The sequence below is a fragment of the Dipodomys spectabilis genome, unplaced genomic scaffold, assembly GCF_019054845.1.
Source record: "Dipodomys spectabilis isolate Male_0828 unplaced genomic scaffold, ASM1905484v1 ptg000034l, whole genome shotgun sequence".
Taxonomy (NCBI): Eukaryota; Metazoa; Chordata; class Mammalia; order Rodentia; family Heteromyidae; genus Dipodomys; species Dipodomys spectabilis.
Window position 1 is genome coordinate 2,343,155 of NW_024870711.1, and position 15,704 is coordinate 2,358,858.

At 41.2% G+C, this 15,704-nt stretch overlaps 1 protein-coding gene across 1 annotated transcript in view; it reads right to left on the reverse strand.

The window, feature by feature from the left end:
* Parp12 (poly(ADP-ribose) polymerase family member 12) overlaps positions 1 to 15,704 on the reverse strand; it is a 35,320-nt gene that overhangs the window by 15,087 nt on the left and 4,529 nt on the right. Inside the window, exons 3-6 of the mRNA XM_042677286.1 lie at positions 14,538 to 14,838; positions 11,246 to 11,347; positions 4,875 to 4,998; positions 1,599 to 1,794 (exon numbers count right to left, since the gene is read on the reverse strand). Coding sequence (XP_042533220.1) covers positions 1,599 to 1,794; positions 4,875 to 4,998; positions 11,246 to 11,347; positions 14,538 to 14,838 — 723 coding nt within the window. The remainder of the gene's footprint in view (positions 1 to 1,598; positions 1,795 to 4,874; positions 4,999 to 11,245; positions 11,348 to 14,537; positions 14,839 to 15,704) is intronic.

Below are 15,704 nucleotides of genomic sequence, written 5' to 3' on the forward strand. Positions count from 1 at the left end.
TATTTATGCCCTTGCCTAAATTTCTTCTTCTGAACTCTTTGGTCGTTTTTGGTTGTTTTTTTTTTTTTTTTTTTTTGTCAGTTGTGGGGCTTGAACTCTGGGAGTAGGTCTGTCCTTCAGCTCTTGAGCTCTGGGCTAGCACTCTACCACTTGAACCACAGCATCACTTCCAGTTTTCTGGTGATTAACTGGAGTTAAGAGTATCACGGACTTTCCTGCCCTGGCTGGCTTTGAACCATGATCCTCAGATCTCAAGCCCCTTAGTAGCTAGGATTACAGGCATGAGCCACGAGTGCCCGGTACCTGGCTTCTTTGGTCCTTTAAAACGAAACTGCTAATGCTGGAAGTGGAGCTATTAAACCTCTTAAGATTACGAGCATTAAACCTCTTAACCACCATGGCCCTGCTTTCAAGCCTCAGGACTAGCACCAATAAATAAATAAAACCCATTAGATTAGAATAGAGGAGAATGAGAAGGTAGCTTAAAAATTCCTTCTAGACAGCAAGAGGAAAGAAGAGAAATCTGACCCTTTTGGCCTGAAGAAATGAAGCAAGGAGTCAAAAGTAACAGAAAGAGTAGACAGACACATGCATCTTTCCTGACTCAAAACCTTAAGGTCAAAATCCCTTATGAAGCTGGCACCGGTGGCTCATGCTTGTAATGTTCACTACTCAGGAGGCTGAAATCTGAGGATCATGGATCAAAGCCAGCCAGGGCAAGAAAGTCCATGAGACTCTTATCTCCAATAAACCACTCAGAAAACCGGAAATGGCGCTGTGGCTCAAGTGGTAGAGTGCTAGCCTTGAACTGAATAGCTGAGGGACAGAGCCCAGGCCCAGAGTTCAAGCCCCGTGACTGACAAAGGAAAAAAAAAACAAACCCTTATGACAAGTAACCTAAGGGAGACGAGAAGAGTAAATGAAATGATCTGAATCTGAATTCAGTTAAGAACAAGAAACTTTAAAGTTTCAATGGAGCCTCATACAATCCAGGAAGTTCAAGTATCTATCAGGCCCATAGTTCATAGTGGAGACGAGTCCCTGTATAAATAGTACCCTCCTGATACTTGTATTTCTGCAAATGACCAGAAACTCCCTTTTAATCTCAGTTGTCCTTGAACTCTACCCTCATGTAATTAACAGCAGCAGTTATTCAATCTGGGCTGAATCAGTTCTTGATATAAACTGATTTTCTTTTACTTTCTAAAGTGAACTTTAAAGTTACAGAAACAAATAAGAAAGCCTTAAACTTCATATTACAAGCACACAAACATACCTAAATGCCCAGGCACTGGGTCTAGAGTTCTGTTAACAGTAAGAGATGAACTTTGCTATTTTAACAAAAACCAATGAAGAAAGCTGATCTCACTACAAGTTTTATCATTCAATTCTCATGAGTCAAGAGATACCTAGTTGTTCAAAGATGAAAGTATATAGAAATGAACTCCAAATTACCTATCTGTGCTGAAATATACCCCCAAAGTCATCCACAGATCCGAGGATCCTTGGCTTTACCAAAGACAGCCCTTGTAAATACTGTGCTCACTTTTTCAATGGCTCTTCCTTCCTGGGAAAAATATCATCTTTTTTTCAGTTACCTGTTTTCCATACTCTTGCCAAGAATCAAACTCATCATTCCAGTACCAAATCCAGTCTGTAGTGAGGATGAAGTGTGGGGGTTTGGTGACTGAGGAAGCTGTAGAAAGGCGGCGAACCTGGGAAGCACAGAATCTCATGGTGTCGAAGTTCAGATGACCAAAGTGAAAGCCACCAATTGCCTCTGAACACAAGATCCTGCAAAAAAAAATGGAAGACAAGATTGAAAACTCTACTGACTAAACTCAAAGGCTCCTCAGTTTCCACTCATGAATAAGTACACAGCTGGGCAAATATAAATACTAAATATCTCATGTGCATTTAGAAATGTTTCCAGAGAGAGGATAGGATGCTTTGTGAAAGATTAGTTCTATGTGAAAAATAATATAATTTGGACAGCACAGAAGACTAGTTATCATGAAAATTCCTCTCAAAATACTGCTTAAATATTCTTTTTCAAAATTCTTTGGAACTAGGGGCTGGAAAGGTGGCTCAGTGGTAGAGCGCTTGCCTTGCATGCCTGAGGCCCTGGGTTCGATTCCTCAGCACCACATAAGCAAAAAGAAAAAAAAGCCGGAAGTGGCGCTGTGGCTCAAGTGGTAGAGCGCTAGCCTTGAGCTAAAGAGCTAAGGGACAGTGCCCAGGCCCAGAGTTCAGGCCCCACGACCGGAACCAAAAAAAAAAAAAAAAAATTCTTTGGAACTAGAGATGTAACTCAGTGACAGAGCACTTATCTGGCATGCATCAGGCCCTGAATTCAATTCCCAGCAATGCAAAAGTAAAATAAATAAATTCCCAAACTGATTAAAAAAAAACACGAGAAATTCTTAGAAGGTAAAATAGTTAACATACACTGAGTGTTTAATGAGCCAAGCTATATTAAGTGCTTTATGTGTAATAGATTAAGTTTTCCCATCCTATAAGGTAAGGCTTTTATTTCATTGTCTCAGATGGGAAACTGAGACTCAAGAATACAGAAGCCCAGGCAGGCTAAGAAACATACATGTCAAAGCTTAAGGGAAGCAGTCTGACTGCTCAGACAGCATGTGTGGCCACAAGGACAGACTTCCCTTTTGTATGTAAAACTACTCAAAGACCAAAGGGAGGTACAAAGCCAGAGAGAAATACAGAAGCTAAGGCCAGGGCTATGTCACTGAAATAACCAAAGCCTTCTTTACAGCAACCAAAGGGAAGCCAGAAGCAAAAGTTGGGTCTGAGTAAGATAAGAAGTTCAATTTCAAAAGAAATTCTTCAGCAGAAAACCAGGGGCCTGAAATATGTGTAAGCTTAGTAAAGGTATGCTAGGCAAAGCTTAGTAAAGGAGGCTAGTGAGGGAACCTGTGCTGCCAACAAGGAAATTTTCCTGCATTCATGCTAGTTCTGAATGGAAAAGGAAAAACAAAAACAAAAAACTCCCCCCCACACACATATCCAAGGACTTCTGATTAAATCAAGCCTCAAACAAGTTTTAGGGCAATTTATATTTTTGGTACAATTCTCCCAGAGAAGCAAAAACAAATTCTCTGGAGGGATTCACTTTCAATTCGAGTCTCATAAGAATTCCCAAAAAGTTTCATCAAACAAACTCAAAATCACAAAACTTGCGTGAAAATAAGACACCATGAAAAAGTCTAGCTGACAAAAATAACCACTAAAGGGTGCAAACTAGCATTCTCACATACAAACATGCATAAAATACTCTTAAAAAATGACCTAAACATCAAAAGTATAAGCAAGGATTACAAGAACTTAAAAAAATAAAAAATTCCAAAGTAGCAGGGCTTGTGGCTCACTCTTGTAATCTCAGCTACTCAGGAGTCAGAAATTGAGAGAATCATGCTTCCAACCAAGCCTGAGCAAAAAGTTAGGAATTATCACATCTCAACAAATAATCTAGGCATGATGGTACCCTCTAATCTCAGCTATATAGAAGGCACAGATAAGAAGACAATGATCCAAGGCTAGTGCAAGGCAAAAACACAAGACTCTATCTAAAAAATAAATAAATAAAGCAAAAGGGAGAGGAACATGGTACAGTGCCTACAAGCATAAAGCAATGAATTCAAACCCAGTACCAAAAAATAATAAAAACCCACACACTTCGAGTAAGTTTGAAAGAAAAAATACGACATTTAGGAATAAGTAACAGCATTTAAACTCACAAGCAGGACAAACTGCATTTTAGACAAGGTTGAACTAGTAAGCTGGGGGACTGGGAAGACATTCTCCTAAATCCAGCAACAAGAAAGCCAAAGAAGGAATGAAAGAGAAAGCTAGGAAACATAAAAGATCAAGTGTGGAAATCTCAACATACATTGAAATGGAATTCTAGAGAATCAATATTTGAAGAGTTCAAGGTTGAGATATGGATAGTAACAATATGGACATATGGATAGTAACAATGACACAAGCTATTGTTCTCTCCAAACTGACAATGGTCAGTACAATTCCAACTTTAAAATGTAACAATAGCATAAGGAATCCCAGTAGGTTTTTGATCGATAGGGAATTGGGGAAACAGCAAAAGGTTATTATATTAAAATATAATATATGCTTGGTTATTATATTAAAATATAATATATGCTTATCTGAAATACCATGGTAAAATTCCTTGGTACAATTAATACACACTAAAAAAAAGAATGTGTGTGTGTGTGTGTGTGTTTGTGTGTGTTTCATGAAGGCCACCAAAACTAAATACTGGTTAGGCAGGCATAATGGCTCAAGCCTGTTAGTCCTAGCTATTTGGGAGGCTGAGATCAAAGACTGAAGTTCAAAGTCAGTCTTGGGGGGGGAGGAGAGGAGAGGAAGAGGAGGAAGAGGAAAAGGAGGAGGAGGAGGAGGAAGAAGAGGAGGAGGAGGGGGAGGAGGAAGATGAGGAGGGGAAGGGGGGAGAGGGAAAAGGGGCAGGGGGGGAGGAGTGGGGAGGAGGGGGAGGAGGGGCGGGGGGAGGAATTGTTCTCAAGACCATATGTCAAACAACAAAAAAAGCTGGGGACAGTGGACTGCGCATGTCATCCCAACTAGATGGGAAGCACAGATGGAAAGACTGCTGTCCAGGCTTGCCCAGGCTAAAAGCAAGACCCTATTTGAAAAATAAGGAAGGGACAAAGGACAAGAGGCATAGCATAAGTGATAGAGCCTTGACTAGCAAGTTCAAAGCCCTGAGTTCAAAACCCAGAATTGATGGATGGATGGATGAATGGATAGATGGAAACAAAACTAAACACTGTTTACAGTAAACCTCCTATACTGCACACAAGTGATACATTTCTTACCTGTCTTTTCTGGGATTGCTATATGCCTTTTCAATAAGCTCCATTTTGTCCAAATCCTTCCATTTGCCTCCATCGAAGAACTGCCATCGATATGGCAAATGGAAATGCACTCTATAGCACTTATCTAAAATAGAAACATAAAGGAGTAAGGCAATCTTGTAGTACACAGTGTGGCCTGATCCTGTGGCTGTCAATAATAGAGTAGTACTGCCCACTGACCTGAAAATGTTCCGGAAAGTTGTGGGGAAGTCTGTTTTTTCAGTTCAATCATATTGAAATACTGTGTGAAATACAGTATGTATGTGTCTTCTTTTAACAGGACCTTATATTGATTTTTAATATATATATTAGAAGTTTGTATCATTTATGAATTTTATTTTATGATTCATTTTAAAGAAATTATGATAGGATCAATAGTCCCAACTATCAGAAGTGTATGTTCTGTATCTCTATTTATGTGACATGTGGATGGGCAGAAGTCACATCAGAGAAAGCCAGATCAAACTCTACTAGAAACCTATCCCAACTACACCTCCTACCAAAGGTAACTCAGCTGCCTGGTTCAAGCAACCTGAATATCTTTTTTTTTTTTTTTTTTTGTCGGTCATGGGGCTTGAACTCTGGGCCTGGGCGCTGTCCCTCAGCTCTTCAGCTCAAGGTGAGCGCTCTACCACTTGAGCTACAGCACCACTTCCGGTTTTCTGGTGGTTTATTGGAGATAGGAGTCTCACGGTTTCTCCTGCCCGGGCTGGCTTTGAACCACGATCCTCAGATCTCAGCCTCCTGAGTAGCTAGGATTACAGGCGTGAGCCACCAGCGGCCGGCCTGAATATCTTTTGACTCCCAAGAGATTCACCCCTTCCTCAGTACATCACCACAGGTCTTCCTATACTCTACTCTCCATAATCTTCCCCTTTACCTTCCCCATGTTCCTTCTAGGCAGTAACACCCTCACTGCCCTGTTAATCCAATGACTCCCTTTTCTCATGTCAGTTCTGTTACCCAGAACATAGCTCATACCCTTTCTGCTCCACCTGTATGTAGGATGGGCAAACTTTGCAAGGGCCTTTGACGTGGTATTAGCTAGTATGGATGTTTATATTGCAACCAAAAAAGCTCCTAGACTTACTGAATTTCAAGTTCTGTCCTGCAGTGGCCTGAGCAAGGACAGACTAAATGATTTTGAGGGTCTTATACTGCCTACTCAAGCCAGAAATTACTTACACTTGGGCAACAGATGCACTGTGGAGAGGACAGAGAGGGAAAAGGACAGAAACACTGTACTCTGATATGGAGCTATCACCAAGATGTAAGCTATCAGGGAGGAAGATAAACAATTAGGTGAAGAATGCTTTTCTTCTAGGCAGAAAGTAGTGGGGGGGGGGGATGTTCTAATCTAACTACACATACATGCAGATATTACTTCTTACAAAGGAGAACTGAGTACTTGGGGACAAATTATAATGAAAAGTTTCTGTCATTTTTACATGTTTTTAATTTTGGGCCACAAGAATATATTTCCAAAGTTAAACATATGGTCAAATGAAAATAGAAGATCCAAGTATACTAATGCACCTCTGTAAAAATGAAACTGAACAGACATATACACTTCTACTGACAGGAGGGAAGAGGAGGAGAGAAGAGAGGGAGGGAAGAAAAGTGAGGGGGAAGGAAGGAAGAGAAGGGGAGAGAGAGAAGGAAGATGGGACAGGAGAGGGAAGGGGGAAGGAGCAGGGAAGAAAAGGATAGAGGGGAATGAAAGAAGAAAAGGAAAGGGAGAGGGGGGAAGGGAGAGGAGAGAGAATGCATGCATGCAAAAGATGTAGAAGATGACTCATACATAGGAAGGGTCCAGGAGTGTCACAGACTGAGGGTCAATGAAACAAGAAGCAAGAAAGGCCAACATATGAGTATGAAAGGACTCATGGAGTAGAACTCCACCATTCAGACCTGCTTGGGATGTGCAAACTTGCTACTTGCTTCACAGTAGAATAGTAAGTGCGAAGAGAATTGCTGCAGAATTGCTACCTCCCAGACCCTAGTTACAATCCAGTAGCCTCTTCTGCCACCCTCAGAAGGACACAACGCCCTTACCCTATCATTGCTGAGACAAGGCTCAGAATCACTATCAGATCCCAGGTTCAACCAACACAGATGCACACAAAATTTCTCAAGTATGATGTACAGACAGCTGAGAAACGCTCAACATTTGGGGGAAATCAATGAAGCAAAGCAGCAAGCTCCCCCAGAAGAAGCATAATCAAGAAAGTAATTATCAGAATCAATACACAAATGCTAATAGTTAGACTACACACAAAAGCTACACTAACACAATTTCAAGGGAAAAAACAGGAAAATACTTATCTTGAAATAGGCAAGTATTTTTAGGCTACAAAAAAACAAGAAAAAATTTAAGATGGCCCTATGGACTAATAGTAAACATTATTAAAATACCTACTCTTCGGCTAGGATGTAGCTCAGTGGCAAAGTGCTTGCCAAGCAATACAACATCTTAGGTTTGATCCTCAGTACCACAAAGAAAAGACAAAATAAAATAAAATACCTGCTCTTCAGAGGACATCACAAAGGAAATAAAAATGAGTGGAGAAGAGAATGAGGAAGGTTAATTCTGAAAGACACAAATGTATGAAAATAAAGTAAAATAAAATTTTAGAAATGAAACTAGCTGCCCGTGGCTCATACCTGTAATCCTAGCTATTCAGGAAACTAAGATCTAAGGATCGTGCTATGAAGCCTGCCCTGGCAGGAAAATCCGTGAGACTCTTATTTCCAATAAATTACCAGAAAGCTGGAAGTGGAGCTGTGGCTCAAAGGGTAGAACACTAGCCTTGAGCAAAAGAAGCTCATGGATAGTGGCCAGGCCCAGAGTTCAAGCTTCAGAACTGGCGCACGTGCACACACGCACACACCAAAAAAAAAATTTTAATAAAAGACACCATCTGGAAGGATGGATTTTCATCATATATAACATATGAAACTTGTCCAACTCAATAATAAGATCAAATAACTCAAAATGGACAAAGTAGTCATGAAAGACTAATGTTACATAATTCTAATTATTTCTTGCAGTGCTGGAGGTGAAATTCAGGGCCTTAAGCATCCTAGGAAGTTCTCTCCTCCCAGCCCTTGTTTTTTTTTTGTTTTTTGTTTGTGTTGTTGTTGGGGTTTTTTTGGTCATGGGGCTTGAACTCAGGGCCTAAATGCTGTCCTAAACTCCAAGCTCATTTTGCTCAAGGCAAGCAAGCGCTCTACCACTTTGAGCCACAATGCCACTGCTGATTTTCTGGTGGCTAATTGGAAATAAGAGTCTCATGAACTTTTCTGCCTGGGTTGGCCTGGAATCATGGTGCTCAGAACTCAGCCTCCTGAACTAGGATTACAGGTATAAACCATCATCATCTGGCTTAGAATTTTATATATATGAAATATCCAGGTAAATCCAGAAACAGGCGCAAGTCTAGTTGGGTAGGAGCTGTTGGTGGAGAAGAAAAAATAACTACAGATGGTATGATTTCTTTATGGCTGATGAAAATATTCTAACATTGTGATCATGACTGCAAGTTTCTGTGATTATTTTATTAAATCAGTGAATTGGTAGGTGGCAATATCATAATACTGTGATATAAAAATCAGCAAAAGATTTGAACAAATATTTTTATGAAAGATAGAAATGTCTGGTAAACACAAGAAAATGTTAACACCACTGATTATCAGGGGATGCAAATGAGACCCTCAATGAGATACTACTACTCACTTATTAGAATGGCTAAAATTTGAAAGACTGCCAATTCTAAATGTAGCCTATAGGGCAATAACTCTCATGAACTGCTGAAGGGATATATGTGGATGTGGGGTGTAAACTTAAGACAGTTTTGGCAGTGTCTTTTTTTTTTTGGGGGGGGGGGTCCAGTCATGGGGCCTGAACTCTAGGTCTGGGTGCTGTTCCTCAGCTCTTCAGCTCAAGGCTAGCGCTCTACCACTAGAGCCACAGTGCCACTTACGGCTTTTTTTCTTTTTGCTTATGTGGTGCTGAGGAATCGAACCCAGGGCCTCATGCATGCAAGGCAAGCGCTCTGCCACTGAGCCACCTTCCCAGCCCATTTTGGCAGTTTCTTAAATACTATAACAGTCTGTAATTCCACTTCTAGGGATTTACCCAGAGAATTGATAACATGTATCCGCATAAATATTTGTAGAAGTTTTATTCATAAAAGCCAAAAGTGGAAACTGCCAAAATGTATCAGCACATAAATAGATACTCTGTAGTCAATCCATTTAATAGAATACCACCCAGCCATAAAAAATAAACTATTAATATACCACATGTCTGAGTCTCAAAACTACACTGAGCAAAAGACTCCACATGCCTGGGTCTCAAAACCACACTGAGCAAAAGACTCCACATGCCTGAGTCTCAAAACCACACTGAGCAAAAGATTTCACATACATGAAATTCTAGAAAAGGCAAATTTAACCTACAGTAATTTAAAAAGGAACTATCCCACATTATGATATACTTATAAAAAATCAGAACCATATTTTTTTTTTAGATAGGGACCTCCTATATAACACAGACTACCCTGATTTTACTACGTAGCCAAGGCTATTCTCAAATTTGAATCTTCCTGTCTCGGTATCCCAAGTGCTAGAATTACAGGTATATACCATATCACCAACCCAGCCAAAACTGTGGATACATTTTATGATGTATAAATCATGTCTCAATAATATTGACTTTATCCAGGCACCAGTGGATCACGCCTGTAATCCTAGCTACTCAGGAGGCTGAGATCTGAGGATCACGGTTCAAAGCCAGGCCAAGCAGGAAACTCCGTGAGACTCTTATCTCCAATTAACCACCAGAAAACCAGAAGTGGTGCTGTGGCTCAAGTGGTAGAGTGCTAACCTTGAGCTGAAGAGCTCAGGGACAGCACCCAGGCCCAGAGCTCAAGCCCCAGGACCAACAAAAAATAATAATAACAATAACAATAATAATGACTTCAAATATACATGTATATATGGCACACAAGCTCAGATTAAGAACTCTCCTTACAAGACTATGGAATGATTCATACATATTTGTATACTGAATGGAATATCACTAGTTGAATACTGGACAGTTGTTTTAAAAATGAGGTGAACTTACACATACTGACATGGAAAAAAAATCTCCAAAATGTAACATTAAATAAAAGATGGAGGCTGAATAATATATGCTCCCAATCTGTTTTTAAATATCATCATGACCACACAGCAATTTATTTTTACCTTTGGAAAAGGAAATAGTTGCTTTTAAAGGACAGTTATGTAATTTGAGAAAGACTCTTTCTTTAGTTGAAGGCCAAGTTATAAGTTAAGAAGCAACTAAGAACAGGTACTGGTAGCCCATATATGTAATCCTACCTACTAAAGAGGCTGAGATGTGATGGTTCAAAGCTATCCCAGGCAGGGAGGTCTTATCTCCAATCAACTACCAAAAAGCCAAAAGTGGAATTGTAACTGCAGTGGTAAAGTGCTAGCCTCCAGGATAAAAGCTCAGGGACAGCACCCAGGCCCTGAGTTCAAGCCCCAAGACCAGCACCAAAAACAAGTGAGGGAGGGAACAAATGTTTAGTGAGCTGGGTACCCATGCTCATGCCTGTAATCCTAGATACTCAAGAGGCTGAGATTTGAGGATCATGGTTCAAAACCAGACTGGGCAGGAAAGTTTGTTAGACTTTTCTCCAATTAACGACCAGAAAACCAGAAGTGGTGCTGTGGCTCAAGTGGTGGAGTGCTAGCCTTGAGCTGAAGAGCTGAGGGACAACGCCCAGACCCAGAATTCAAGCCCCACAACCGACCAAAAAAAATGTTTAGTGAAATACATACATACAAAATATCTGCTACTTGTATTAAAAGGGAGATAGTAGGGCTCACTGGACCAATACAGAAGAACCTTCAACTTAACTACTTCTCCAGGAGCTAATACATGTGTCTCCTCCTTGATGTGGTTGTTCCCACTTTCTAAGGCTCTCCTAGGATAGTTTTACCATTCAGAAGTGACAGTTACCTTGGATCCCAGTAGACTGAGCTTCTTTGTTTCCTGAAGGTCTGTGACCCCATGACAAGCTAAAGGTAGACACTCGACATATGCTTCCAACCAAAATGGTATGTACACAAAAACTCATCTACAACTTTATTTACAAAAATTCAAAGAATTCCTATCATCCTCAACTCCCCAACAAAATAGCTCAGGACTGGCTAAAGTAGCAGTTACCCCTCAGCTCTTTAGCAGAGCTTACAACAAAGCTGGGGGAAGGAGAAGCAGTTAACTTGTCACACAGGAGCAAAGAAGGCCTCCTTCAACTTACCTTGAAAGCTACAACTTTTTCGAATATGGTACAAACAGATCTGATCACTCTCCTCCTGGCTAGGAGTGTTTGGAGACACTGAACCTGAACTGTCTCTTCTTTCTGCAAAGAAACATCACAATAATGTGTTAGCTTCAAATGAAGCTTTTCATACAGGGTTACAGTAGTTCATGGTACAAATGGGAGAAAAGAACTCATTCATCTCTCTGTATAAGAAAATAAGTGGTCCCAGGCAAGACTGACAGAACCTATCCTGTTAGGAATCAAAGTACCTCAAACACAGATGGACATCCTACTTTTTTAGGAGGAAGACTGGCTTTTTTCTAAACCCAGAATGCAGAAGAGGGGCTTTTATTTTTTTGGTTGGTCGTGGGGCCTGAACTCTGGGCCTAGACACTGTCCCTCAATTCATCAGCTCAAGGCTAGCACTCTACCACTTGAGCCACAGCATCACTTCCAGCTTTTCTGCTTATGTGGTGCTGAGGAATCGAACCCAGGACCTCATGCATGCAAGGCAAGCACTCTACCACTGAGCCACTTTCCCAGTCCGAAGGGGCTCCTTTTTTAAACTTGGACTGTCTACCAAAGCCACCAGAAAGGGCAAACAGAAGGCTAGTTTTTGTAAACTAGATTTGATTCCATGTAACCAGTACTTATTTATTCTTAGAACTCGGTAATAAGAACCAAGAAAAAGGCAACACATGTAGAAATGTTACAATGCCAGATGAAATCTTCATAATTTTGTCACTTTACACTGGGGGTGGGGTACTGGGGTTTGAACTCAGGACCTCACATTCTTACTTGGCATTTTTGCTCAAGGCTAATGCTCTACCACTTGAGCTACATCCCCAACTTCTGGCTTTTCTTCCTGGTTGATTGGAGACAAAGGTCCCATGCACTTGTCTGCACAGGTTGGCTTCACACTACAATCCTCATACCTCAGCCTCTTGACTAGCTAGGATTATAATCAGCTCACTGGCTAGTACTCTACCAACTGAGCCATGCCTCCAACCCCACTGACTCTGGTAATTTTTGAGACAAGGTCTTGCTACATCTTTAGGACCCTGATGATCTTCCTTCTTTCCCTCAGGATGGTAACCTTGGAATTTAACCTCTCTGAACAGATTCTCCCTCACTTACCAAAGATATAACTTACTAGCACTCCTAATCATCTATTTGAAGCAAAACCTGTCTAGCAAACTTCCAGCGGCTTACACCTGTAATCCAAACTAGTCAGGAGGCTGAGATCTGAAGACTGCAGTTCAAGCCCAGCTCAGACATGAAAGTCTATGAGACTCTTCTTTCTAATAAACTACTGAAAAAGCCATAAATGGAGCTGTGGCTCAAGCAATAGAATGCTAGCCTTGGGCAATAAAGCTAAGGGACAGTGCCCAGGCCCTGAGTTCAAGTCCAGGACTGGCACACACGCACACATACACACACACACACAAAACCCACAATCTGGGAACTGGTGGCTCAAGCATGTAATCCAAGCTACTCAGGAGGCTGAGAGGATCAGGGTTCAAAGCCAGCCCAGGCAGGAAAGTCCATGAGACTGTTATCTCCAATAAACCACCAGAAAAACAGAAGTGGCACTGTGGCTCAAGTGGCAGAGCACTCCCCTTGAGTTGACGAGCTGAGGGGAAGCACCTAGGCCCAGGGTTCAAGCCCCATGACTGACAAAACAAACATACAAACAAAAAACCCTGTCTACTGCTGGGCTTCCTAAATTTAAACAGGACTATGAAAATATGTGAAGAGAATGTAAAGAAAAAGACACAGCAAGAACAACTTTTTAATAGCAGCAATCAGATAACATTAGTGTTTGCTGGCATTCTTGGAACTTACCTGATATTGTAGAAAGCAGTATATTAAAAATCATAGCTTTCTCTATATCTAAACAAGATCTGATTATATAACTGAGGGAGAGAGATGTCTCATATTGACAAGTATCACCAGGCCAAAGACACAGCCAACACAAAGTTGCTAAGTAAAAGAACTGAGAATCAGCTAGGCATGGGTGGCTCGTACTTGTTATCCTAGCTACTCAGGAGACTGAGACCTGGAAGATTGAGGTTTGAAGCTAGCATGGACAGAAAAATCTTTGAGACTCCAGGCTAACCATCAAATTGCCAGAGTAGAGATGTGACAATGGTAGAGAACCAGCCATGAGCAAGCAAGCCAAACAAATGAGATTCTAAGGCCTTGAGTTCAGGCCCCCAGTTCTGTCACTGAAAAAAAAAAAAAAAAAACCAGAAAAGAAAAAGAACTAGAATGGCTAGTCAATGGCCTACATACTAACGCCCAAAGGAACCAATGTATCACAAGCTCTCTTGGGAACCACAATATACACTTGCTACACAGAACAGGTCCTGAAGGAATGTTTATTAAATCTGTCCAGGCACTGGAGTTTGCACCTGTAGTCCCAGATACTTGAGTAGTAGAGGTAAAAAGATCACTTGAGCCTAGCTCAGTCAATGTAGTGAGACTCTCATCTCAAAAAAAAAAAATCTGCTTAAAAGTCTCCCATTTACCTATCACTAAGCCTAACGTGTGTGTGTGTGTGTGTGTGTGTGTGTGTGTGTGTGTGTGTGTGTGTGTGTGTTAGAGGAGTTAAGAGAACTATCCTAGCACATTTAATCATTCAACTAATATTGAGGTGCTACTGTGGGACAAGCAGTGTCTAGGTGCTGGGAGAAGCAGAGAACAAAGCAGACAAGTTTACATTAAAGAAAGAATTCATTATTTATGGCAGGAAGAAAGCCAAGAACAAAATTTAAAAGTGCTTCTTGCACTCATCTTGTAAACTCAAAACAGAATACAATGCAAAAGAGAGAGGGGGTAACAATGTTCAACAATGAAAATGTACTTATTACCTTACTTATGCAACTGTAACCCCTCTAACATTATCCTTAAAATAAACTAAAATTTTAAAAAGGGTATACCTAGAATTGTATAGCATGACATCGTAACTCTGAGGTCCCCACTCAAAGGCAGGTTCTCTGTGGGGTAAAGTAAGGGACAGCTACAGAAAGGAAGACACTGAAGCTCCACCATTATAGTGTAAATCAGGCCCCTCCAGAATTTAAAACCAATCAAGAGCAATGCATAATTGTCTAAAATGTCTGGTCTAACCACATCTATGACTTCAACTTATCCTTTTAGCTAGGAAAAGGTCAACTCTCTAAAAGAAGCCCAGACTTGCCCAAAGTCATACAATCAGTTGCTTCCTACTGTAATTCAAGACCTGAGAGTCCACCCCAGGACTGGCAGCACTTCTCACCAGCCTTACCAGAAGGCCCCTGAGGGCCTGCAGGAGCAGGGGGCACTTTGATGGGGACCAAGCCCTTATTCTTGATGTCATGTGCATTTCTGTAAATGGAAGGCAGCTTGCTCACCAGGTCAGAGCTTATGCCCAATTTCTCCAACTTCTCTAGATTCTCAGTGTTAGAGAGATCATGGGATCTCTTACAGCTAGTGCCAAACTTGCACTCTCCCTGTAAGAAGTACTGGCAGACATGGAGTTTGATACACTGCATTTGAAAGGAACAAGAGCCGAAAGGTCCATCTCCTTTGTTGTAATGTAGGCAGATCTGTAGACAGAAAAAAAGATATGAACCCATGAAGGTCTCCTGTTGCTTACCTCCCCACCAACCAGGTCCCAGTAAGAAGGGAATTCATAGCTAAGATGTAATTTCATTGTCCACATGGGCCACAGATATGAGACTCCCTTACCCTCACAATAGCTGTTAGCACCTTTCCTTGGCTAAAATATTCTTTAACAATCCCCTTCCCTAGGAAGATCCAAAGAACTTCAAAGCAACTAGGGCTGCTCCCTTCACATGAAGTAGCTGCTACTGGACCCACATTAATAAAGATCCCCAACTACCCATACTCATCCTCTCACAGCCTCACCAAATCCCCCTTTATCAGGTCCTGATTTCTCTCAACTCTTTTTCCCTACAATTCAAGAGCAGAGAGATTCTGAGGATTACATCATCTCAGAGAAGGTCAAATACCACCCTTTCATTTCTTGAGGGAGCTAGTAGACACAGAGAAGTTCAATGGCCTTCCCCTGTCACACCACTATCCACAATATCTGGAATGTATAGTGTTTGTTGGCAAATTTGCAACCCAAACTTCCAACAACTGTTCCTTCTCTTTTACACTCCAAATCCTGGAGACAGAAACCAGGCCTGACCTACCAAGAGCCCATCCACTCCATTTCTAGGTGTTATATTTCACAAACTGTAAGGAATGCCTGAAAGGGCTGTGGAATCCTAGCTTTAACCAGCAAGGTGCCCACTCTAGGGAAGTAAGTCCCAAGAGGAAAGGCCAGAGCATCAGTTCTGCCCCTTACCAGCTGCATGACCTTTAGGTAAGCCATTTATCAACCTTGGGATTCCATATTTTAATCCCTAAGAATAATGCCACCTATATTACTGAGGTGTTGGGAGGA